Source organism: Triticum urartu, chromosome 3A (genome assembly GCF_056163025.1).
Source record: "Triticum urartu cultivar PI428250 chromosome 3A, HENAU_Tu73, whole genome shotgun sequence".
Lineage (NCBI taxonomy): Eukaryota > Viridiplantae > Streptophyta > Magnoliopsida > Poales > Poaceae > Triticum > Triticum urartu.
The window spans coordinates 25,675,477-25,701,219 of record NC_141875.1 but is presented as its reverse complement, the minus strand read 5'-3'; the positions used below and the strand labels follow the sequence as shown (position 1 = coordinate 25,701,219).

Sequence of the window (25,743 nt, the reverse complement as noted above, 5' to 3'; positions counted from 1 at the left end):
TGGATCGGTTAGGCTCCCATGCCATTAACTGTGTATATAACGCATCAGCCCATGCATGTCGTAAGTACAGCCAGCATTAAATGGGGACTTGATTGGTAGCATGCAAAACCGAAGCATGCAGCCATCATTGCATGCTAATATCATTTACTGTTGCCACACTTTCAAAACTCACGTAATTAACATTAATACTTTGCCATGACCTCCGAGTTTCACGGACCAGTTGAACTGAGTATCTGCAGGTCTCCTGCGTATTTTTCACTCGGACTTGCTGAGACACACCACTCGGACATGCATGACGTACAGGTCCTGCTCTATGCACTCGGCCGAGCGTTGGATAACTCAAACGCTCTGCGTGACGCCACTCCGCGGGACGCGTCAACCTCACTTGGGCACCTGCGTGTCGTCGCTCTACGGGACGCGTCTACTTCATCCGAACTCCTCGCGCGTCGTCACTCCGCGATACGCGTCTACTTCACCCGAATGCCTTGCGCGTCACCAGTCTGCGAGACGCGTCCACATCACTCGAACGCCCCGCTCGTCGCCACTCCGCGGGTCGCGTCTACATCACTTGAACCCCATGCGCATCGTCACTCCGCGGGTCGCGTCTACATCGCTCGGACCGGGCGCGGGACAAGTCTACTTCACTGAGCCGCCCCGCGCGTCGCCATCGGTTGTCACCTCATAACCACTCGGCCGCCCCGCGCGTCGCCGTCGGTTGGTCACCTCATCACCATTCGTCCACCCCGCGCGTCGCCATCGGTTGGTCACCTCATAACCACTCGGCCGCCCCGCGCGTCGCCATCGGTTGGTCACCTCATCACCACTCGGCCGCCCCGCGCGTCGCCATCGGTTGGTCACCTCATAACCACTCGGCCGTCCCGCGCGTCGCCATCGGTTGATCACCTCATAACCACTCGGCTGCCCCGCGCGTCGCCATCGGTTGGTCACCTCATCACCACTCGGCCGCCCCGCGCGTCGCCATCGGTCGGTCACCTTATAACCACTCGGCCGCCCCGCGCGTCGCCATCGGTTGGTCACCTCATAACCACTCGGCCGCCCCGCGCGTCGCAATCGGCTGGTCACCTCATCACCACTCGGCCGCCCCGCGCGTCGCCACCGGTTGGTCACCTCATCACCACTCGCCGCCCTGCGCGTCGCCATCGGTTGGTCACCTCATAACCACTCGGCCGTCCCGCGCGTCACCATTGGTTGGTCACCTCATAACCACTCGGCCGCCTCGCGCGTCGCCACTCGGTTGGTAACCTCATCACCACTCGGCCGTCCCGCGCGTCGCCACTCGGTTGGTCACCTCATAACCACTCGGCCGCCCCGCGCGTCACCATCGGTTGGTAACCTCATCACCACTCGGCCGCCCCGCGCGTCGCCACTCGGTTGGTCACCTCATAACCACTCGGCCGCCCCGCGCGTCACCATCGCTTGGTCACCTCATAACCACTCGGCCGCCCCGCGCATCGCCATCGGTTGGTCACCTCATAACCACTCGGCCGCCCCGCGTGTCGCGATCGGTTGGTCACCTCATCACCACTCGGCCGCCCCGCGCGTCGCCATCGCCAAAATCCCCCAGTGGGTGACTTAGCTGCGAATCTGTTTCGTCTAAGTTCAAGAAATCCTACCGAGTGGAGAGCAAACCTCTCACTCGGGAGCTTAGCTGCAGTCCAGTACTCGCCTAAGTTTAAAAAAAATCCTACCGAGTGCAGAGCAAACCTCCCACTCGGGGGCTTAGCTGCAGTCCAGTACTCGCCTAAGTTTGAAAAAATCCTATCGAGTGGAGAGCAAATCTCCCACTCGGGGGCTTAGCTGCAGTCCAGTACTCGCCTAAGTTTGAAAAAATCTTACTGAGTGGAGAGCAAACCTCCCACTCGGGGGCTTAGCTGCAGTCCAGTACTCGCCTAAGTTTGAAAAAAAATCCTACCGAGTGGAGAGCAATCCTCCCACTCGGGGGCTTAGCTGCAGTCCAGTACTCGCCTAAATTTGAAAAAAATCCTACCGAGTAGAGAGCAAACCTCTCACCCGGGGGCTTAGCTGCAGTCTATTACTCGCCTAAGTGTTTGAAATCCTACCGAGTGGAGAGCAAGCCTCCCACTCGGAGGCTTAGCTGCAGTCCAAGGACTCGCCTAAGTAGCCAAAATCCGACTGAGACAAGAACAAACCTCTAATTCAAGGAGCTGCATCACAAGTATAATGTGCGCTCCATCCCTATCCGCAAGGACACCGAGACGAAGGTCGACTGTCACCATCGCCTCGTCACCACTCGGCCGCCCCGCGCTCGCCACTCGGTTGGTTGCCTCATCACCACTCGGCCACTCGCGCGCCTTCAGACAGCTAAGTCATTTTACATTCTGTTATTTCCGTCTTCCTGAGTATCCCGTAATTCACACATCATGTTCACTCGGAGGCCACGCCATCGAGTGTACCTCTACGCTCGGCTGTTTATTTTCACATACTTTCTTAGTACTGGTTATGTGACTCCCGAGTCCAACTTCCATTTTTCGCACACATCATTCACGAACACCATGTGTCGTTCTTCATTTCGAGTTTGCATCGGTCCTCCAGGGCTGCAACTCAGTCGAAACACTACACTTCCGTTTTATTTTAGCCAGTATTCCAACGAGTTCAGTAGGATCTCTCGCTTCGACAAGTTCGAACGAATCCTTCGCTCTTTTAGACTCTTGCTGGTTAACCAGCAAGCCCTTTGCACTCCCAGCGGGTGTCTATGGGTGTTATTCACACAAATCATTTCAGCACACATCAAATTTCCTCAAGAAATTATTTTGTTGACTTGTGCCATTTTTTACACAAGTTACGCGATCACTCGACGGCCCTATGCGCCAACTTCATCGCTGCTCGGACTCGGTCACCATACTGGTCCTAGCGCACCACAACACTGACCTTGTCGCTCTGTTGGCTTCAAACACATCCGGCCAACCCCTCTGTGGAATCCTCTTCATCGATAATATAGACCTCGTCAGGCATGAGACAGATAAGTCCCTTTTATAATTAAACTTCACACGTCACTCTTTTTGCGAGTTTGCCTCTTTTGAGTATCACTCGGAAATTTCTCCTCATCCTTACCCTAGTCCGACTCGAATTACAAATTATCCATTCAACACTATATTTCCCGTATTTCGACATGTCCGTTGTTGAAGCCTGTAGTACGCTTGGGAGCTACGCCACACTCGGGGGCTGCAACTCATTTGGAATGACACTCTCCTGAGTGGTCGAGTGCTTCGTCACCAGTTAGATCCTTCACTTCAACAAGTGCATTCGACCCACCACTTTGACAAGTTTTATAATTACCCAGACGCTCTGCGCGCCATCTTCATTCCTACTCAGACTCAGTTGTCACGCCGGTCTTGTTGCGTCGCAACCACACTACATCAACCTCGTCGCTACATTAACTTCGAAAGCATCTGGCTAACTCCTTCGAAGACAATTTCATCCACTTGGCTGGACACGTAGTCCTTCACTCGGCCACCTCACGTATCTTCACTCGGCCGTCCCGCGCGTCGCCACTCGGTTGCGCACGTCTTCACCGCTTGGTCGCTCCGCGCATCGCCTCTCGGTTGTGCATGCCTTCACCACACGGCCGCCCCGCGCGTCACCCGTTGGCTGGACACGTAATCTTTCACTCGGCCACCTCGTGCATCCTCACTCGGCCGTCCCGCACATCGCCACTCGGTTGTGCACGTCTTTACCGCTTGGTCGCTCCGCGCGTCGCCTCTCGGTTGTGCATGCCTTCACCACACGGCCGCCCCGCTCATCACCCGTTGACTGGACACGTAATCCTTCACTCGGCCACCTCATGCATCCTCACTCAGCCGTCCCGCACGTCGCCACTTGGTTGTGCACGTCTTCACCACTTGGCCGCTCCGCGCGTCGCCTCTCGGTTGTGCATGCCTTCGCCACACGGCCGCCCCGCGCGTCACCACTTGGCTGGACACGTGGTCCTTCACTTGGACATCTCGCGCATCCTCACTCGGCCGTCCCGCACGTCGCCACTCGGTTGTACACGTCTTCACCACTTGGCCGCTCCGCGCATCGCCTCTCGGTTGTGCATGCCTTCGCCACACGGCCGCCCCGCGTGTCGCCACTTGGCTGGACACGTAGTCCTTCACTCGGACACCTCGCGCATCCTCACTCGGCCGCCCCGCGCGTCGCCACTCGGTTGTGCACATCTTCACCACTCGGCCGCCCCGCGCGTCGCCACTCGGTTGTGCACATCTTCACCACTCGGCCGCCCCGCGCGTTGCCACTCAGTTGTGCACGTCTTCATCATTCGACCACCTCGCACATCATGACTCGGCCACTCCGCGCGTCGCCACTCGGTTGTGCATGTCTTCACCACTCGACCGCCCCGCGCGTCGTCACTCGATTGTACACATCATCGCCCCTTAGCCACCTCGCGCGTCACCATCAGTTGGGCATGTCTTTACCTCTACACCCCCAGCACGGGAACGACTAAGTTACTCATATGATCAGACCTCATATCACACTCTGTAGCAAGCTTACCTCTTTCGAGCATCACTCGGGGGCTACGCATAGCCGTTGGCCATGCTGCCCTCAGGGGTTACACCCATTCGATCAACCCACTGACCACATCAGGAATATCTTTCTGACCATACATGCTCGTTCTGCCGAACATCTATAAGGGTACTACTGTCCACTCGGACGATCGCCCAAATCATTTCTTGAAGTCATCTTAAGGACTGCAAAAGGGTGAAAATGGCGGTCCTCTACGGATACACTTGGCCCTTATCCTAGGCTCCAAGGCCTCAGTCTCACAAACTTGGACTCAGAGATGGAATGTGCTAGTGTTCCCCCAGGATAATGAGTGGCGTCTCTCAGGATAGTCAGCCCACACACTAGCCTCGCCACTCGGGTTTCATGGCACGTCCATGTCAGACCACTAGTCTATCTCCTTCGGGAGAAATACGAGTGCCACCGAGTTTTTCCTTGCAGTCAACATACCCCGATCAGTTGGGAAGCACGTCTACTCGGACAAACACCCCTTTCACGCAAAATCTAATGGTTATAAGAAGTATTACTTGAACGATTACTCCCTGGAGTGTCCAGCTTTTTTCTACAGTCGGCAATTTCAAAGCCGAATTCATTCACCATGCCGAGAGCACAAAAGATTCAGCTGCTTGACCGAGTTCCAGGCTGAATTTATTCCATGCCGAGTGCACGAAGATCAGTTCGACTGACTCAGCTCCAGGCTGAGCTTACTTTCCATGTCAAGCGCCTGAAGATGCATCTGATTGACTCAATTTCAGACTAAAAGATATTTACCGTGTCGACTACATGGAGGTTTACCAGGAGACTTGAACCCTCTGCCCGACTCATCTAGTCCGACAGAGGCTCGGGGACTACACCCAGTGGGTGCACTCAGCGTGCCCCCACTGGAAGAGAACTCATAAAGAAACATTTTGCTCGATGCAAAACAAGATCCAGAATTACTTGAACTCAGAGTCAGAGAAGAACAAGTTCGATCAGTACCAGCTAAGAAGATTTTTATTTCTCTCAGACCCCCGCCGACTGCCCGCAGTCGACGGCGGTCTCGGGGACTACACCCAGTGGGTGCACTCAGCGTGCCCCCACTGGAGTAATCTCCACTCGGTACGGCCTGACCAGTCCGAGTGATGAACAACAACAAAAAAGATAGGCTCTAAGACTCCCACCGACTACCCGCAGTCGACGACGGTATCGGGGACTACACCCAGTGGGTGCACTCAGCGTGCCCCCACTGGAATGGTATCCACTCGGAACGGTCCGCCTGGTCTGAGTGACGGCCAAACAACAAAAAAGACACGTTCCAGGCATGAAGAAATTACGAGTAATCAGTTACTCGATGCAGGACCAGCTCCAAACTCAGCGTGTCCCCACGGGAATGGTATCCACTCGGAATGGTCCGCTCGGTCCGAGTGATGACCAAACAACAAAAAAGACATGTTCCACGCGTGAAGAAATTCCGAGTAATCAGTTACTCGATGCAGGACCAGCTCCAAATCACTCCAAAAAAATTGCTATAAGGTGAGTTTAACGCTCCTCCGCGGACCCGTTTGAGCTCATTTCACTCGGACACCATGCAGTCCAGAATCCGTCAAGGTAACATGCGGAGATAAGACCGCCGGGTGACTAAAGGGAGTTCATAAGTGCCTCCGTAGCACTTGACTCATCTAAGAATTCACCTCGACTTGACCCGCTCAACCTCGACCGATTCGGGGGCTAATGACGAGGACATGTATTGGGGATAGGGTAACAGGCCTGACCTAAAGACCCTACCCATGGGCACCGTACACTTTGTACTGGGCCCCTGGGCCAGATCGCCGTCCAGATGTACCGCAACTTGAAAGTCACTCGGACGGCATCAACCACACGGAGCACGTCACTCCACTCGATGAACTCATTCCACTCGGCCGTGTAACTCACTCGGATATGCGCAGACCAGCAGTCGACAAGGCACGCGAAGCATCATCTTAGTAGTAGGCTGAGTTATGGCATTAACGCCCCCACTTTGTAACATAGGAGGTGAGGGGGTGGCGCACTCTATATAAGCCACCCCCACCGCTAGACTAAGGGGCTCTGGGCTTCCACCTCTCTCTCTTTTGACCATTAGTCTCAGGACTACGGGGATCCGTTCTCCTCTCATTGTAATCTCTATATACATACTAAGATAAAACAAAGCCTCTCCGGAGCACGAGACGTAGGGTTGTTATCTCCATCGCGAGAGGCCCGAACTCGATAAAACCACCGTGTCACCCATATGCATCTCGATAGATCATGCTCCTTTATCCTACCCCTCTCTTACTGTCGGAATCGTTCCCACGACAGTGAGTGGCGGTCGGGGACGAGCGACGGTCTTTTCCTACCAATCTATCCCCCTAGGAGTTTGCGCGTATTACTTTGTTTCGATAAATAATAGATTTTTTAATAAGTATGTGAGTTCTTTATGACTAATGTTGAGTCTATAGATTATACGCACTCTCACCCTTCCATCAAGACCGTGCAACTTTCGCCGGTGCTATACACCCACCTATTACATTCCTCAAAACAGCCATCATACCTATCTATTATGGCATTTCCATAGTCATCCCGAGATATATTACCATGCAACTTTCCACTGTTCCATTTTATTATGACACGCACCATCATTATCATATTGTTTTGCATGATCATGTAGTTGACATCGTATTTGTGGCAAAGCCACCTTTCATAATTCTTTCATACATGTCTCTCTTGAAACATTACACATCCCGGTACACCGCCGGAGGCATTCATATAGAGTCATATTTTGTTCTAAGTATCGAGTTGTAATTCTTGAGTTGTAAGTAAATAAAAGTGTGATGATCTTCATTATTAGAGCATTGTCCCATGTGAGCAAAAAAAGAGGCCAAAAAAGCCAAACAAAAAAAAGAGAAAAAGAGAGAAGGGGCAATGTTATTATCCTTTTTCCACACTTGTGCTTCAAAGTAGCACCATGATCTTCATGATATAGAGTCTCCTATGTAGTCACTTTCATATACTAGTGGGAATTTTTCATTATAAAATTTGGCTTGTATATTTCAATGATGGGCTTCCTTAAATTGCCCTAGGTTTTCATGAGCAAGCAAGTTGGATGCATACCCACTCTCACATTGATATCTATTGATGGGCATCTCCATAACCCGTTGATATGCCTAGTTGATGTGAGACTATCTCCTTCTTTTGTCTTCTCCACAACCACCATATTCTATTCCACCTGTAGTGCTATGTTCATGGGTCACGCTCATGTATTGCGTGAAGGTTGAAAAAGTTTGAGAACATCAAAAGTATGAAACAATTTCTTGGCTTGTCATCAGGGTTGTGCATGATTTGAATATTTTGTGTGATGAACATGAAGCATAGTCAGACTATATGATTTTGTAGGGATAAACTTTCTTTGTCCATGTTATTTTGAGAAAACATAATTGCCTTGTTAGTATGCTTGAAGTATTATGTCAATATTAAACTTTTGTTTTGAATCTTATGTATCTGAACATTCATACCATAATAAAGAAAAAAATTACATGGATAAATATGTTAGGTAGCATTCCACATCAAAAAATTCTGTTTTTATCATTTACCTACTCGAGGACGAGCAGTAATTAAGCTTGGGGATGCTTGATAAGTCTCCAATGTATCTATAATTTTTAATTGTTCCATGCTATTATATTACCTGTTTTCGATGTTTTATATGCATTAATATGCTATTTTATATTATTTTAGGACTAACCTATTAACCTAGAGCCCAGTGCCAGTTTTTGTTTTTCCTAGTTTTTGAGCTTCGCAGAAAAAGAATACCAAATGGAATAAAACATTCGCGATGATTTTTATTGGACCAGAAGACACCCAGGAGACTTGGAGTGCAAGTTAGAAGAGCCACGAGACGGCCACAAAGGTGGAAGGCGTGCCCCCTACCTTTTGGGCCCCTTGGTGACCCACTGGCCTAGATCTTCCTCCTATATATTCACATATATTACCAAACCACCAGAAGTACCCACAAAATCACTTTTCCATCGCCGCAACCTTCTGTTCCCGTGAGATCCCATCTTGGGGCCTTTTCCGGCATCCTGCCGGAGGGGGATTCGATCACGGAGGGCATCTACATCAATCCTATTGCCCTTCCGATAAAGCGTGAGTATTTTACCACAGACCTATGGGTCCATAGCTAGTTGCTAGATGGCTTCTTCTCTCTCTTTGATTCTCAATACCATGTTCTCCTCGATGTTCTTGGAGATCTATCTGATGTAGTCCTCTTTTGCGGTGTGTTTGTCGAGATTCGATGAATTGTGGATTTATGATCAGTTTATCTATGAATATTATTTGAATCTTCTCTGAATTATTTTATGCATGATTTGATATCTTTGTAGTTCTCTTCGAACTATTGGTTTGGTTTGGCCAACTAGATTGGTCTTTCTTGCAATGAGAGGAGTGCTTAGCTCTGGGTTCAATCTTGCGGTGTCCTCACCCAGTGGCAAAGTAGGGGTAGCTAGGCACGTATTATATTGTTGCCATCGAGGATAAAAAGATGGGGTTTAAATCATATTGCTTGAGTTTATTCCTCTACTTCATGTCATCTTACTTAAGGCGTTACTCTGTTCTTCGTGAACTTAATACTATAGATGCAAGCAGCAGTCAGTCGATGTGTGGAGTAATAGTAGTAGATGAAGGCATGATTCGGTCTACTTGACACAGACATGATACCTATATCACATAATCATCGCCTTGGATATCATAATAACTTTGCACTTTTCTATCAATTGCTCGACAATAATTTGTTCACCCACCGTATTATTTGCTATCATGAGAGAAACCTCTAGTGAAACCTATGGCCCGGGGGTCTATTTTCCATCATATAAGTTTCCGATCTACTATTCTGCAATCTTTTATTTTTAGATCTATAAACCAAAAAACCCAAAAATATTTACTTTATGTTTTGTTTATTTTTATCTATCTCTATTAGATCTCACCTTTGCAAGTGACCGTGAAGGTATTGACAACCCCTTTATCGCGTTGGGTGCAAGTGTTTGATTGTTTGTGCAGTTATTGGTGATTTGTGTGTTCTTCTCTTACTGGATTGATACCTTGGTTCTCTAACTGGAGGAAATACTTATCTCTACTTTGCTGCATCACCCTTTCCTCTTCAAGGGAAAAACCAACGCAAGCTCAAGAAGTAGCAAGCGGCCCCATGCATGCATAGAGCGCGATGGGTGGTGTAGCTTGCTGCATGCATGAGCGGACCAAAGGCCAGCTCAGCTTCCCTCCATGCCTGGTCTACCATCACATCGTATCCTTCATGCCTAGTCCACGTTGCCTCAAACTGGAAGAGGCGCGCTACACTCGGCCATGCGTCAGGAACCGTCACCATAACACGAATCAAAATGGCCATATGATCAGATTCTACAGTAGTGAGGTTCTCAACATTTGTAGCTGGATACATGGACATACAATTACTATTGCACGTTACCCTGTCCAGCCTGACTTGGATGTTTTCATCATTCTCTCTCTTATTATGCCATGTAAATGAATATCTTGTATATCCCAAATCTGCCAAGCCGTAGTCGGATAGGCAATCTCTAGAATCTTGGGTTGCCACCGCACTGCTCCTCCTGAGTAAGAACCTCATTAAAATCCCCCGCACACAACCACGGGAGCTTATCTTGTGCTTTCAAGTACCGCGGAGCATACCACGATTTTCTCCGTAACTCCATCTTTGGCTCCCCATATAAACCAGTGAATCTGATGGTTTTGCCATCAACACTCTACTCCGCATCAATGAATCACCTTTCGCCACCCATAATTGTTTTAGCATGCGCTTCCTCCACTTCTGACTAGTAGAATCATGTGGTTCCTTTGGACGGCACACCCCATCCTCCTTCCTTTGTTTCCTAATATACCCGCCCCTCCTCTTGCCTTCCCTCTCAATTGATGCCTCGAAGTTACTCACAGTCTCTTTTCCGCGATGCCTAGCTTCCTTGTCCCTCTCTGCATACCTATCATTATTCTTGTTGAAGCACTCTTGGTGGAAGTCATTCTCCCTCTTTCTGTCTAGCTCATACCATAGATCTTTCGCTCTGGCTTCATCAGCTCTTCTCCTATCCTTGGGAGGACTATGTACTTCTCTCCTCTCCCTCCCGTAACCCTCACTAGTGTGGGATTTATTTGACCGAGAGAACTCTGAGGCCAAGTTTCGTTTTGTAGGGAGATCCCTAACCTTACCATGCATGAAACTTCCTTGGTCACTCCCGCTAGTGCGAGAGTTTTCAACACTGTTGTTGCTGTTGGTAGCTCCACTTCCCATCCCTCCTTTATAAGATGCATTCCTACTCAGGGAAGCTCACATCCACTCACCCCATTGAGCTGACTTATCAGACGACAGGCAGTGGCGGAGCTAGGATTTGAAATCAGGGTGGTCCTTCTCAAGAAACTTTTTTTTGACAACAAACATGACATATGAAGGTTCTAAGCAATTACCAATACCACACATAAATAGATCAATATAGCCTTACAAACATACTAAAATTCTTAATTAAGTCTTAGGTTCGCATAAAAGAAGCCTACATAGTAAATACCCTGAGAAGTTAAAAAGACTATGTTTCTGGCCTATGCTATTGCATGGGCATGAAAGTATCAATTATACCAGCTTCATTCATCTTGGAGAAAGCTTGATGACCCACAAGTATAGGGATATCGTAGTCCTTTCGATAAGTAAAAGTGTCGAACCCAACGAGGAGCAGAAGGAAATGATAAGCAGTTTTCAGCAAGGTATTCTCTGCAAGTACTGAAATAAGTGGTAACGGATAGTTTTGTGATAGGATAAATTGTAACCAGCAACAAGTAACAAAAGTAAATAAAGTGCAGCAAGATGGCCTAATCCTTTTTGTAGCAAAGGACAAGCCTGGACAAACTCTTATAATAGGAAAATCGCTCCCGAGGACACATGGGAATATCGTCAAGCTAGTATTCATCACGTTCATATGATTCGCGTTCGGTACTTTGATAATTTGATATGTGGGTGGACCGGTGCTTGGCTGCAGTTCTTACTTGAACAAGCATCCCACTTATGATTAACCTCTATTGCAAGCATCCGCAACTACAACAAAAGTAGTAAGGTAAACCTAACCATAGCATGAAACATATGGATCCAAATCAGCCCCTTACGAAGCAACGCATAAACTAGGGTTTAAGCTTCTGTCACTCTAGCAACCCATCATCTACTTATTACTTCCCAACGCCTTCCTCTAGGCCCAAATAATGGTGAAGTGTTATGTAGTCGACGTTCACATAACACCATTAGAGGCTAGACAACATACATCTCATCAAAATATCGAACGAATACCAAATTCACATGACTACTAATAGCGAGACTGCTCCCGTGTCCTCAGGAACAAACGTAACTACTCACAAAGCATATTCATGTTCATAATTAGAGGAGTAATAATATGCATAAAGGATCTGAGCATATGATCCTCCACCAAATAAACCAACTAGCATCAACTACAAGGAGTAATCAACACTACTAGCAACCTACTAGTACCAATCCCGGACTTGGAGATAAGAATTGGATACAAGAGATGAACTAGGGTTTTGAGATAAGATGGTGCTGGTGAAGATGTTGATGGAGATTGCCCTCTCCCGATGAGAGGAGCGTTGGTGATGACGACGGCGATGATTTCCCCCTCCCGGAGGGAAGTATCCCCGGCAGAACAGCTCTGCCGTAGCCCTAGATTGGTTCCGCCAAGGTTCCGCCTCGTGGCGGCGGAGTTTCGTCCCGAAAGGTTGCTTATTATTTTTTTTCTAGACGAAAGACTTCATATAGGAGAAGACGGTCATCGGAGAGCCACCAGGGGGCCCACGAGGTAGGGGGGCGCGCCCCCACCCTCGTGGACAGGGTGTGGGCCCCCTGGCCTTCATCTTTGGCGAGGATTTTTTATTATTTATTTTAAAATATGCCGTGAAGTTTCAGGACTTTTGGAGTTGTGCAAAATAGACCTCTAATATTTGCTCCTTTTCCAGCCCAAAATTCCAGCTGCCGGCATTCTCCCTCCTTATATAAACCTTGTAAAATAAGAGAGAATAGTCATAAGTATTGTGACATACAGTGATGTAATAGCCCATAATGCAATAAATATCGATATAAAAGGATGATGCAAAATTGACGTATCAAAGCTCAATGTATGTGAATTTGTTTGCTGATTAGAATGACAACATGCACGTCAATACTAAAGAAACACAAGATGCACCAACTAAATCGGACAAAGACCAAGGTAACAAGTAGGGTACTCCAGTAACATTTGTAGAAAGTATATAAGGATTGCTCTACACCAAATAGCCCACTGGTGACAACGACAGAGCCTAATAGGCAGTTAGCAGGCTATGTGGCTAACACAAACAAATACGGGGGGATCTCATAATGCAGAGCTTAGCACGAAAGCAAAGAGATTTTGGCTGCACGAATCAACCCTGCCGGGCGCCGGTGAGCTTCACGTAGACGCCCTTGTCGACGAACTCTCCTTGCACTGGCAGGGGTGGCTGGGCACGCCCATGCCGACGCTGTTGTGCAGTAGTGTCGCACTTCCGGTGGAGTTGCAGCCGGTAGCCGGCAGCCCGGCAGGGACTGGCGGGAGGGGCCTGCGAGGCGGCGGCAACGACTCGGGGAGGCACTGAGGCAGGCGGCTGGCGGCGGATCGAAGCACGTAGAGCAAAGGGGATCAGAGGAATCAGCTGGCGTCGACCGTCGAGAGGCACGGAATGCACAGTGTATGCAGTAGGCTGTTGCTCGGCTCTTTTTTCCTTGGCCCATCCTCCTAGTAACCCTATGGTATATAGGCTGGCCCAAAATCCCAGGGTGGGCCGCGGCCCACCCTGTCCACCCTGTAGCTCCGCCCCTGATGGCGGGTCACACTTATCATCGACATGGACCAGTCTACCACATCTCAGGCAAAAATGCGGTATCTTCTCATTGTAAAAATTGAACCATGTACCCTCTTCATCATCTTCCGATGTGTTCCAACTGAAACACCACACCAGCGGTTCATAACAGAAATCTTGGCCTGAAATCTCAGATATTTCCCCCTTACAAAGCTATCATCTTTCACATCAACCTTCACCACATGGCCCAACCAATTACCCAAAGCTTCCCCAAACTCCTTCGTCCTTTTACCCAGTGGTAATCCTCTACAGGGACCCAGACTTCTATCGTATTGAAAATCATCCCTGAAGGCCTGGTCTTACCATCGTAATCATTTAGAATCAGAACATTAAAATCAGATTGCCAGGGTCCGTTATTTCTTGCATGCTTCCAGTCTCCTTCCCCTTCAAAGTGAACCAGGAATAGATTGTTTCCCATATCCCGAAATTGAGCGTCTCGGTGTAAACCACACGCCCTCCTCATATAGCATTCCAGGGCGATCTTGTTCATGGGTCTTGACGAGCACACTTTTCTGAACAGAGACCACCTCCTCACGGCCGGGATCTCCTCCACTAGTCCTTGGAAGAGGAAACCCTACATTTCCTTCTTCGTTAACACCATCCTGCCGAGTCTGGTCGAGAGGCTTGCCGTCGCATCTGGCGTTCTGCTCACGCCAGCGAGTCCGTGTCCTTCGATCGCCGCGTCGTCTCATCTTCCTTAGATGCACCCTGCGCCGTCGATCTCGGGGTCGCCGTCTTCTGCTGTGATACATCAACTTGCGGCCCGCCTTCCTTCTCTGCTATAGCCCCCCATCTCACCCTAGTCGATCCGTGCTTTGGGAGGCGCCGTCGCCGCCCAGATCACCACCGTACCCCGAACACCTCCGATGAGAAACCCTAACCCTAGTGGTAGCCCGGGATCGCCAGTCGATCGCCTCTTGTCGCCTGAGGTGGACCCGCGTCGTTCTATCTCTCGTCATGGTCTCCCATAAATGTTAAATAATTTTCTGTCGATGTAGCATTTCTAGTATGAATGTGTGCATCTGCGGATCAAAGCCTTGGAGGAGCCATTCTTTTTGAATGGAAACATAATCATAAAGCGATCTTCTAAAAAAAAGAGGAAAAGGAAAAAGTAAGACCGTAAGGGCAGAATTGGTTTGCGAGAACAAACTGGGCCTGGTTGCTTCCTGAGTCGTAATACTACTTGCCATCTTCGAGAAGGGCTGTAGCCCAAAACCTCCGACGTGGATCGACGTTGCGCCGCCGCTGACTTGCCGGTGTGTGCCCCTATTCCCCGCACCATCTCCCACCGCGCTCGCTCCCTTGCCGGCGCACGCTGCAGCGTGCGGCTGCCGTCGTGGCCCACGCAGAGAAGAGCCTGGCCTCTCGCCGCGGCGTCCCCTGGGGCGTGGACCTCCGCCAGTCCGCCACCACGGGTGAGATCACCAACCAACCGCTACGGACCCGCTCGGCGGCTACAGCGGCGAATGAGGGGCAGCGGAGGCGATGTTGTCTGAGAAGCGGCGCAAACCCTCGGCTCGCCAGCGGAGGGAGAGGAATACGCGGGCGGAGTTGGGCGGTGGTCGCCGGCAGGGTTCTGCGCGAGTCAAGGAAAAGCATGGCTACAAACTACGGAGAAGCACGGCTTGATTGAGTGGATACAATCTATGAAGAGGACCAATGGCTTGTTCGGAGTCCCTCCCGCTCCGTAACTCCGCTCTCGGAGCAGCCGGAGCAGCAGTTTAAATTTACGGAGCGGGGAAATAGGTACTCTGCGGATCTTTGAATCTGGCGGAGCTGGAGGCTTCCCGAACAGCTCCCAAGTATGTATACGCGTTCTGCTTTTACGATTAATCTGTTTGCTATGAATTGGCATATAATGTTACAATGCTTAGATGGATATACATTGTATGCATCCGGATTATGAAATTTTGGGGGCTGTAGTTACAGGCAAGAAGGCCTTGGTGGCTGTCTGCCTCCGATGCCTTTTAGCAGTTGGAAGTTGGAACACAAAACTCATCACAATAAATTGTATTCCTTCTGTGGTCGGTAACTTAGGACGCTGGTACATGGATGCTCTTGACTCTAGGTCATGCATATATGGAATATGGTCTACTACAATGCCGAATTTCACTGCGCTTGTTCAATTTCTGAATGTACTCTAGTACAAGCCACCTTCTCACAGTCTTGATTCACAAGGCCTATCTGCTCAAAGAGTTGGCGATTGTTGTAGGATTTTTGAATTCACAAGGCTGATCTCCTCAGATCTGGTAGAACTTGAACTTTGTACATCCATATTGTGAGCTGAACTTTCACTGTAATGAGAGATAAACATGCAGGTCAGGTTGTTGCAAAGAAACAAACTAACAAAAATATGAGAGAAATATCTTACAGTAGTTCACAGAAGTTCTGCTTTGGCGGCATGTCCAGATCATCTAAGCTTCTCTCAAACATTTCTAGAACTCTGGTTATAGTAGGGCGATACATAGGTAACACTTGTATGCACCACAAGCCAATGAATGTCATCTTTCTCGCAATCTCCTCAATTTCTCTTGTCACTTCACATGCTTGTAGTCCATCATCTTGTGCAAAGTGATCGTAAATCCAATCTGGAAAATACTTTTCGCTGGATTTTGCAACAATCGATTTTACGTTTCTCCTACCTCCAACCATCTCCAGCAGCATCATTCCGTAACTATAAACATCCGACTTTGTTGAAACCACCCCGAAGGTTCGAGAGTGAACTTCTGGGGCTATAAATCCAATTGTTCCTCTAGCTCCAGTCATTGAAAGATTGCTCTCTTTTGTATGACACAATTTAGCTAGACCAAAATCAGCAATCTTTGGGCTAAAATCTTTGTCTAGAAGGATATTTTGGGGCTTGATATCGAAATGGACAATACGTGTATTACAGCTATGGTGCAAGTATTCGAGGCCACGAGCAATCCCGATTGCTATCGCATAAAGCCTCTCCCATCCTAAAATTTCTTTGGGGTGCTCTGAATAAATGTACTGATCCAAGGAACCGTTGGGCATGTACTCATATATAAGAGCTCGTTTTGATCCCTCCAAACAAAACCCAAATAAACTAACAACATTAACATGAGAGGTCCTGCCAATGCTCATGACCTCATTCACAAACTCGTCCCCATTTCCTTTGCAGTCATGCAAGAATTTCACAGCCACCAGACGACCATCATGTAGTCTTCCTTTGAAAACCACACCATAACCACCTTTCCCAAGCTGATTGTTGCGAGAAGACGTTATCTTCAATACCTCTGAGTACGTGTATCTTGTTGGAGCTAGGGATCCATATGACACTATCATTGCCTCGTAATTCTTTTCAGTGTTGCTGCTAGTCTTCTTGCAAAGGAGAAACCATGGTCTTTTCCCCTTTCTATGCCATATCAGCACATAAAGACATGCAAAGAGAAATGCTGCAGTTGCTGATGTCATACCTGAGATGGAAGCAGATGTTATTTCCTTTTGTAAAACAGAAGTTATAATACTATGATTTCCAGACAGTCAGTAGTTTAAATTTCTCCTTCCACAAGAGTACATGGTGGCAAAAGTAGCAACATTATTTTTGCCACACTTGCCTAACTTGAGTTGCTCAAATTGTTAGCCACACTTTGGCTTGCCTAAGGGAATCTTGCGACACTTTTTATGCGTATGACACGTGGGGTTCACTTCTCATAAAAAAATTTCTTGCCTTAGGTGTGGCTCGAACCAAACACCCACCTAACTTGATCAAATTTGCCTAAGGTGGGGTGTGGCAAAGTGTGGCAAGATGTGGCTAGAAACCAAACAGCCCCTAATTGTCAAAAATTGACCAGTCTTGTTATTAATCACAAACTTAGATTGATTGTTTCAGATTGGAGACTGTTTTTTTTCTAAACATAGCCGCACTGCACCCCTTATCTGAGCTTTTCAATACTGCTTTGATGTGTGCTACTCAACTAACTTACTACATGGAAGTTTCTCTCAAATGAAAAAACATATGGACTTCAGACTTTGCAGATCAACAAAATTCGGAACTACAATGTGTGAAAAAAGTTTCATAGTCTATTGGTCCGGAAAAAATATACGAAATCAGATTTTTCGGTTAAGAAATATTATTTGTAGTATATATGATGTAAGAAAAAGTCGAAAAGTTTTTTTCCACACATTGTAGTTTTAGTATTTTGTTGACCTGCAAACTTTGAAATTAATGTGCTGCTTCATTTGAGGGAAACAAAAAAAAATGTAAAGTTCATGCACGGATCAAAAACCAACAAATAGGGGGGTGCAGTGTGCCTGAGTATAGTCACAACCTTCTCTTCAGTTTTTTCTTTTAGAATCAATTTTCAGTGATTACAGACATGATAATTTTTTCTAAATGTTTAAGTTCTTATTTTATCATAAAGAATCACTATTAGTGAACTACTTATATTCAAATTGTTATATATGAAAAAATGCAAAAAAAAAATTACCTACCTATTACCATAATCTTCTTCCCTCTCCTCTCGCGACCTGGAATATAATGTAACAATTAGAGAAACAATGTCACCTAATAGTACTACATTGGTTACTTTTCCAAAAGAAAGAGATAAGCATCGTATATGAATATCCAATATTCTGCTGATGAAGTATACAAAAAAAAAATCATTGCAAGATAGTGAAGAAAAGAACATGGGCTTTCTTTTGACTTAGCAACTATGTCGCTCAAATACAGGTTTAACAAAAAATATACTTTAATTATAGGCCTGTGTAGATTTGATAGCCAATATAAGAGATTGCATAGACTGTGAATTATGAGATGTGTTTCAATGACATTGCAATGAACGCGGTACCAGCATGATCCACAGTGCACCAAAACGGAAGAGTACTTAGGGTACAGAACTGGACCGATCGCACTAGTTATTACTACATTTTAGTATACGAAGTGTAGTAATTAGCAGGCATAGATGCATGATGTGTTCACTTCTCCTGTAAATCTCCTCTATACCAGAAGTTACTTATTTTCAGATAAAAAAAAGAACTTACTAATCTTGCCAAAACTGAACTAAACCGCAAATGTTCAAACTCACTGTCGCTATTATACGTGTGAAGCTCACCGCAAATGTTGGACGGAGACACGCGGCCTTTGCAGGTGGCACTCGAAGATATCGTAGGTGGTATTAATCAGGCAAAGCCCTCCGCTCTCCTCGCACGCCTTGCAGTCACCCACCATGTACTCCAGAAGAAACCCGCTCTGCATCAGCCGCCCGTAGTCCGCCCCGGACGCGCCCTCGTACCCCAGCACCGGCATCATGGACACCCTGCAGCCCCCTGGCACCGGACTCCAATGGTCGTTGGGCTTGTACGCTCCGGCAAGCCATGTGAACGAGTTGGACGTCGGCAAGGTGAATCCATCCGAGCAGTTGACAGGCGCCCACGCAGGTGGTGGCGGCTGTGACCGGAGCTCGGTGCAGTTGTTGAGGAAGAATAGCTCCTGGTTGGTCGCACTAATGCGGAAGGGCGTGAGGCCGAGGTCGGAGGAGGCATTAATGTTGAGCTCGCTGTCACAAATGCCGCCGTAGGAGATGTCGGGCTTGATGACCCGGAATGAGTTGTCTTCGTAGGAGATGTCGAAGATCTGGTACGGCTGGAGGTACGCCCTGCCATCTACGCACCTGACCTGAAAAGCGCTGTAGCCGCACTCTGGCGGGTGTGTGCCGTTGAGCCAGAAGGGGCACACGGCCGGCTTGCAGGACGACAGATTTTTGGCACTAGTGGTCGTGCTAGAAAGGAGGCTGAGGGCGAGCAGAAGCATGGCTGAGCCGATTCATGGCAGTTGCATCAGCATGGACGTGAAATGGATCCATCTTCTTGCTCTTGCACTCTAGTAGTAGTAGGGGACTGGAAGGTAACACGGAGTTGGAAGACTTGTTTACGCGGCTTAGTTATTGACCAGGGAGTTAGTGACCAGTCCACGGGATTTTTTTTCAAAACTGTGATGATTTTTATAGCAAATTCAGAATCTATACGTTCTCACGCACCAAAATCAAAAGTAGCACCCCGTCGGCCTCCAGTTGGCCGAAGAGGGGCTCTTCGGCCTGCGGTTGACCGAAGTGGGCTCTTCAGCCTCCCGTTGGCCGAAGAGTGCCCCAACTGAGTTGAAAAGGACTCTTTGGTCTACCGTAGGCCGAAGAGCACTCTTTGGTCAACCGTAGGCCGAAGAGTCCTCGGGCCCCAACTTTTTGCATTAACAGGAGGCCGAAGCTGCATGGCTGCGCTCTTTTGTCTATGCTAGGCCTTGGGCTCTAAAGAGTACTCTTCGGCCTACGGATGACCAAAGAGCACTCTTCGGCCAACGGTAGACCAAAGAGTACTCTTCAGTCCAGTTGGGGTACTCTTCCGCCAACGGGAGGCTGAAGAGCCCACTTCGGTCAACCGCAGGCCGAAGAGCCCCTCTTCGGCCAACTGGAGGCCGACGGGGTGCTAGTTTTGATTTTCTTGTGTGAGGACGTATAGATTCCGAATTTGCTATAAAAATCATCACAGTTTTGAAAAAAAATCCAAAGTATCGTTATCCTTTAGTTATGAACTTTGGGATGACTATACAAAATCTTGAGTGATCATTTTGGTCAAAGTATCGTTGTCATTTTCCACCGGCATTGACCGACTGTTGCAGGTGTCACATCTACACTTTTTTTTTGACAAATTCTTTTATCAGTCCAGCTTGTTTTCAACTATGCTCCAGCTTGTTTAAAAGTGATGGTTTGCACCCTATGGCAGACGATTTTGATCATCTTAGTGAATAAAATTGCTGCGCCGAAGCATTGATCCTAGGCACCTAGCTAGTACTCCCTCCGTAAGAGTGATCTAAACGCTCTTATATTTCTTTATAGAGAGCAACTGCCTAGAGAAGTATTTCACGACGGATCAGTGAGCTTACCTCTAATAAATGTCGGGAGAGGGGGCTGATCCCATGTCAGGAGGAAGCCATCTCCGATGAGCCGCTCGTAGTTGCTTGCATGCGCCTCGCCCGACAAGCTCATCACCGTCATGGCTGTGGTGCTGCAGCCGTCCAAAGCGTAGCTGCCGTCAACCCCGCTTGTCTCATTGTACTGCCCTCCCACACGGACAAACGTGTTATTCCGGCACGCCGTCTCCACCAGCCCCGCCGTCGCCGGTACCGGTGCCATGGTGCAGTTGTAGAAGATGAGGTTCCGGTTGAGGGTGCTCATGGAGAATGGAGGCCCGATCTTGGTGACTGTGTTGGCCCTCGGGACATGGCAGCCTTTGTGGCTTGAACAATCGAGATCTCTGAGCTTGTTGATATCAGAGACACGCAGGGAGTGGTTGCCGTAGAAGATTACGAGGATCTGGAGGCTATACCCACGGTCGTTGTACCCGAGGTACGGGACGCCGTCGGTGCTGCAGTGGACCTGGAAACTGAAGTGTGCGCACCTGTTCTCCTCAGGACGTGAGACGATCCCAAACGGGGAGGAGATGGTCAAGTTGCCGCATGGCTCCGGCGAGCATCCACTGTCTGCCGTCGCCGCGAGCATCGGTGCCAGCATTCCGGAGACGATGACGAGGAAGAAGAACAGCATGGCCCGACACGTGGGAACACACGAGGAGAATTTTGGTCAATGATTTCAGTGAGACAATGGTCTATGGCGCGAGGAGGATAAGTTTTTCGCGTAGATGTGAACCAATCCTGAACTGGCATAACTCATGGTAGGAGGAGGGGATATGAAGAGGGAGAAATTGCGTGGATGATACCAAGATAAATAAATGGAGGTGAGATGCTGAACGAAGGACCAAAGAAGGGAAAACAGTGAGGTTGAATACATGCCAACAGTCTGATTTGAAGATGTAATATTGATTGAAGGGCGATGATAAGGGAGAACAACTCTGATTTGAACATAGTACAAGTGGTGCTAGCCAACAAGTTTGACTGGTTCTGTCGACTGAAGATATAATTTTGAAGGGCGATGATAAGGGAGAACAAGTCTGATTTGAACATAGTATAAGTGGTTTTAGCCAACAAGCTTGACTGGTTCTGTCGACGCATTTACTTCTCCATACCCACTACCACTATAGATACTCGATGCTGTCGTGCTGTTTTGGGTGCTAGTGGCGGTGCCAGAGAGGAGGGTAAGCAGAAGCCTGGCTGAGTAGAACATGGCAGCTGCAGAGAAGTGGAATGGATCCATCTTCTTGCTCTTGCACATGGCAGTAGCGGAGTATTACATAACAGTGGGCAAACTAGATGAGAGGCAAGAAGGTCTCACTTGGCCTAACTATTCCTGCACTCATCCACTGTCAAAGTATCGTTGTCTTTACTTTCTGATGACTTCAAAATCTTGATTGGTCAAATATTTTCTTGTGTGTAGTGGCAGATTGGAAGGACCACTGCATAGGTCGACGGTGCCATTTTGCCACTAACAATGCCTGACGGTGACAGGTCTGGCATCTCTCACTTGTTTTTTTTTAGGAATCCATATCTCACTAGCTAGTCATCTTAAACGTATTCTCATTTCTAATCAAATCTTCAACTATGCTCCAGGTTGTTTGAAATATGGGACTCAGACGCCAAAGGCAGGCGATTTCGATCATCTAAGTGGGCTGAACTGTTGCGTCCAAGCGTCTAATCCTGGGCACTTTTCTAGTGCCTGGCGCCTAGTTGCTTCACTAAAATGTATTTGACGACAGACAAGGACGAGTAAGCTTACCACTGTGGTAATTTGGCGGCTGCCATGTCAGGAGGAAGCCATCACTGATGAGCTCCTCGTAGTCGCTGGGGTTCGCCTCTCCAGATGCCCCCAGCACCGGCACGGCGGTAGCGTTGCATCCCTCCAAAGCGTAGCTGCCGTCTATCACGCCCGACGCATTATAGCGCCCTCCCGTGCGGACAAACGTGTTGTTCCGGCACACCGTGTCCACCAGCCCCGCTTGGGCCGCCGGCGCCCGGGTGCAATTGTAGAAGACGAGTTTCTGGTTCCGGGGGCTTATCGAGAACGGAGGCCCGATTTTGGTGGCCACGTTGGCCTTGGGGACATGGCAGCCTTTCTCCCCGGAGAGATTGAAGTCACCGAGCTTGTGAACGTCGAAGACGAGCAGGGAACCGTTGTTGTAGAAGATGTCGAGGATCTGGAGCCGGAACCCAGCCTCGTAGTACCCAAGGTATGGGACACCGTCGAAGCAGTGGACCTGGAACCCAAGTTGGGCGCACCTGTTCTCCTCCGATCCCAAGGCGATGCCAAATGGGGAAGAGACGGTCAGGTTGCCGCATCGCTCCGGTTGGCAGGCTGCTTGTGCCTGCACGCCTGGTCTAATGTCTGCGATGCAAGCGAAACATACCCACAGGAGCAACAACAAGCTGGTTGGGTACATCTGGAAAGGTTGGAGATCTGGTGATGAATTGGGTGGTCAATATATATGCAATGACAAATAGATGGAGGTGGGGGACAGCCAGAGTCCGAAGGAATTGACTGGCTGAGGGATGATTTTTCAAAAGAAAATAATTAGGTCTGGAGAACCCATGGGACAAGCCTTGACTAATGAGATGGTGTTATGCGATGTGACGGCCAACCGTGGACTAAAGATGGACCCAAGGACTAAGTCTGCTCTGCAGCTCTACAGACAGTAGCGATACGGACGGCCCAAGGATTGTGTGCTCTGCACGCAGCAGTGTCATGGTACGAAATTTCTCTCTCAGCATTTCACTTTTAAGAATCGGCATTTCAGCTTTCTTGACATAATAAGTTGTTAAAGTAATGCAAATCATGAGTTCCAGTAATTAATCGTGGTTGAGCATAGTTAACCACTTCAAAGCAAAGAGAAGGGGTGATCCGTAAAATATCTAACAAAAACAAGCATATTACAATTTAATTGATTCCTTGCTAGATAAGGGAAATCCAAGCAAATTAGGCACTGGGCGCCCTAGCTCACCTACGAACTAATTAAAAGATGATTTAGCAAGTGAACTTACGTGGAAGTATAGAGGGATGAAGCGGGGGATCCCATGCCAACAGGAACCCATCGTTGAAGAGCTGCTCATAGACGCTCGCATTAGCCCTCGCCGACGAGCCCGACACCGGCACCACGACGGCGGCACAGCCCTCCAGAGCGTAGCTAGCATAGTTCCCGGTCGCGTCATGATGTACTCCCGTGCGGACAAGCACCTCCCACTTGTTCATGCAGCTCACGTTCATCTTCACCAGCTCTATGTTCCAACGTGCCGCGGCCGCTGCTCCGTCCTCCTCGGTGCAGTTGTACAGGATGAGGTTCAGGTTGACGGGGGTGATCCTGAACGGCTGGTTCAATTTGACTGAGGTGTTATAGAACACCGCATGGCACTTGTCGGTGGCTTGCAACACGTTCAGCTTGCCCAGATCGACTGCATACAAGCTGCGTTGCTCGTAAGAGATGTTGAGGATTTTGAAGCCCATGTTCAAAGGTAGGGAGCTCCGTAGAGATGGATAATTGTTGTTAGTACAAGCGACATCGAAGTCCTGGTAGGGAAAAGCACTGCATGATCTTCCAGTCTGTCTGTCGGTGAGCCAGAACGGACTGGAGATGCTGACGTTGCCGCACTTCTCGTCCGAGCAGTCTCCACCCTGCTGGTCCTCGGCCACCACGAGCAGTATCAGTGGCAGCCACCACACCCCCACAAAGACCAAGAACCAGCAGGCCTTAGCCATCGAACGATGAGCATTGAAATTTGTGTCAACAACAAAGAGAAGGGTTGCAAACTGGATCGATGATCATGCATGGGCTGTGGGGAGATACGAGAGAGAAATAATGCGGCTAAGAGTGAATGATATATGAATGGGGCAATGGAGTCCTTTTGCAGTCATCTTCCGTTTAACATGAAAACTACTCGAGTATCCCAATTGACGGGGCAAAGGGAAGACCTAGAACAAAATTATGTGTGGCTGCAGATCAAGTGGGTGCATGCCTTTCAGACGCTGGCGTTGTTGTGTGGTGCAGCAGCACGAAGCACGTTGTTGCTAGGACGGAGAGGAGGGCATGTAGCAACGGGCGATCCATCGTGCCGTTGGATCAGTCGATCCGTGGAAGTGGGTGGCTGGTGGACGTATGGCTCAAATTGCAACGAACAATATTGAAGCATGAAGATAAGGCAGAAGATATTATGGATGGTGTTAGCCAACTACTTTGACTGATTTGTCAGGCAACGAGTTTGACTGGTTCTCTATACGCATTTATGTCTCCATATCCGCTTGAAAGAATCAACATCCAAATGTCTTGATCCATATCTAGTTGGTGCAGTGTTCCACAGTCTTATCGTGAACGTATTTCCATCATAAAATACACTGTTATGTTTAGAGCAAGAAACTGGAGGCATCGAGCGTTGTCACTGTTATAATCCCATATACTTTTTGAACCTAGTGGGGCACTGCTCGTTTTGGGTGCATTAGATGTACATGAGGTTCTCAACCAGCGGGGTGTTGTCTATTTTTCAAGTTTAACAGGATTATGAGTTTAGAAGCAAATTTGGAACAACAACAACAACAACAACAACAACAACAACAACAACAACAACAGGCTAGTTGGGGACATCGAAACGGTTGGAGACAGATCTGGCGATCAATTGCGCTCTGATGAATTTTCATCAAAAGACAAATAGATGGAGGTGGGATACAGGCTAACGTTGGAATTGCGTGGATGATGATTTTTCAAAACAAAATAAATAGTTCAGCAGATCCCAAGGGACAAGTCTTGACTAATGAGATGGTGCGATGCGATGTGATTGCCAACTATATGGACTAAAGATGGACCCATGGGCTGAGTCTGATCTGCAGACATCAACACCATGGTATGTTAATTCATGTCGTATATTTCACTCTCAACATTTTACTTCTAAGAATTGGTATTTCAAGTACCGTGGCATGACAGTAACTCAAACCTTGAGAGCCCTTTTACAGTACCCCAAAAATTAATATAAGCTGTCCATTTAGACCGGTCAACTGGCCACTCCAGAATTAGTTTGTGGGCGTACCTACTCAAAAGGTCATGGAGTAACCTTGGTCATAGGGGCAAAACCGTCAAACAACCCTCGTTATCAGGGCTATGCCTACGACAAAGCCGTAGGCATAGATCTGCCACGTGGCAAGCCCTGGTAACTCCTCGGCTTATATATGCCGACGGCTTTGCCGTAGGCATAGTTTTTTTATTTTTTTTATTTTCCCTGTTTTCTCTTTTTCAATTCATTTGACAGCATTTCAAAACAGAATAATATGGAATTATGCAGAAATATGACAGTTCATCATCTAAACATACTCAAGTTCATCATCATCA

General features: G+C 48.2%; 1 protein-coding gene across 2 annotated transcripts; it reads right to left on the bottom strand.

Moving 5' to 3' along the window:
• Positions 1-15,444: 15,444 nt before the first annotated feature.
• Positions 15,445-24,163, bottom strand: LOC125528058 (LEAF RUST 10 DISEASE-RESISTANCE LOCUS RECEPTOR-LIKE PROTEIN KINASE-like 2.4). Of its 2 annotated transcripts, none has more exons than XM_048692574.2 (4): positions 23,414-24,163; positions 17,926-17,961; positions 15,842-16,907; positions 15,445-15,764 (listed from the first exon to the last, which is right to left on the bottom strand). In XM_048692574.2, exons 1-4 carry the CDS (start codon positions 24,123-24,125, stop codon positions 15,659-15,661), a joined length of 1,920 nt encoding a protein of 639 aa, XP_048548531.1. In that variant the 5' UTR covers positions 24,126-24,163; the 3' UTR covers positions 15,445-15,658. The 2 variants fall into 2 exon arrangements, with proteins under 2 accessions (XP_048548531.1, XP_048548532.1); XM_048692575.2 differs by lacking the exon at positions 23,414-24,163 and adding an exon at positions 22,155-23,164.
• Positions 24,164-25,743: the final 1,580 nt, after the last annotated feature.

Excerpts from the sequence above, each read along its gene's own strand:
- LOC125528058 (XM_048692574.2), bottom strand. The coding sequence starts at position 24,125 with ATGGCTAAGGCCTGCTGGTTCTTGGTCTTTGTGGGGGTGTGGTGGCTG. Across the intron at positions 16,908-17,925 it reads GAAGAAGATTATGGTAATAG|GTATGACATCAGCAACTGCA; the intron begins GTAGGTAATTTT and ends CTTCCATCTCAG. Across the intron at positions 15,765-15,841 it reads CAGAACTTCTGTGAACTACT|TGAAAGTTCAGCTCACAATA; the intron begins GTAAGATATTTC and ends CTCTCATTACAG.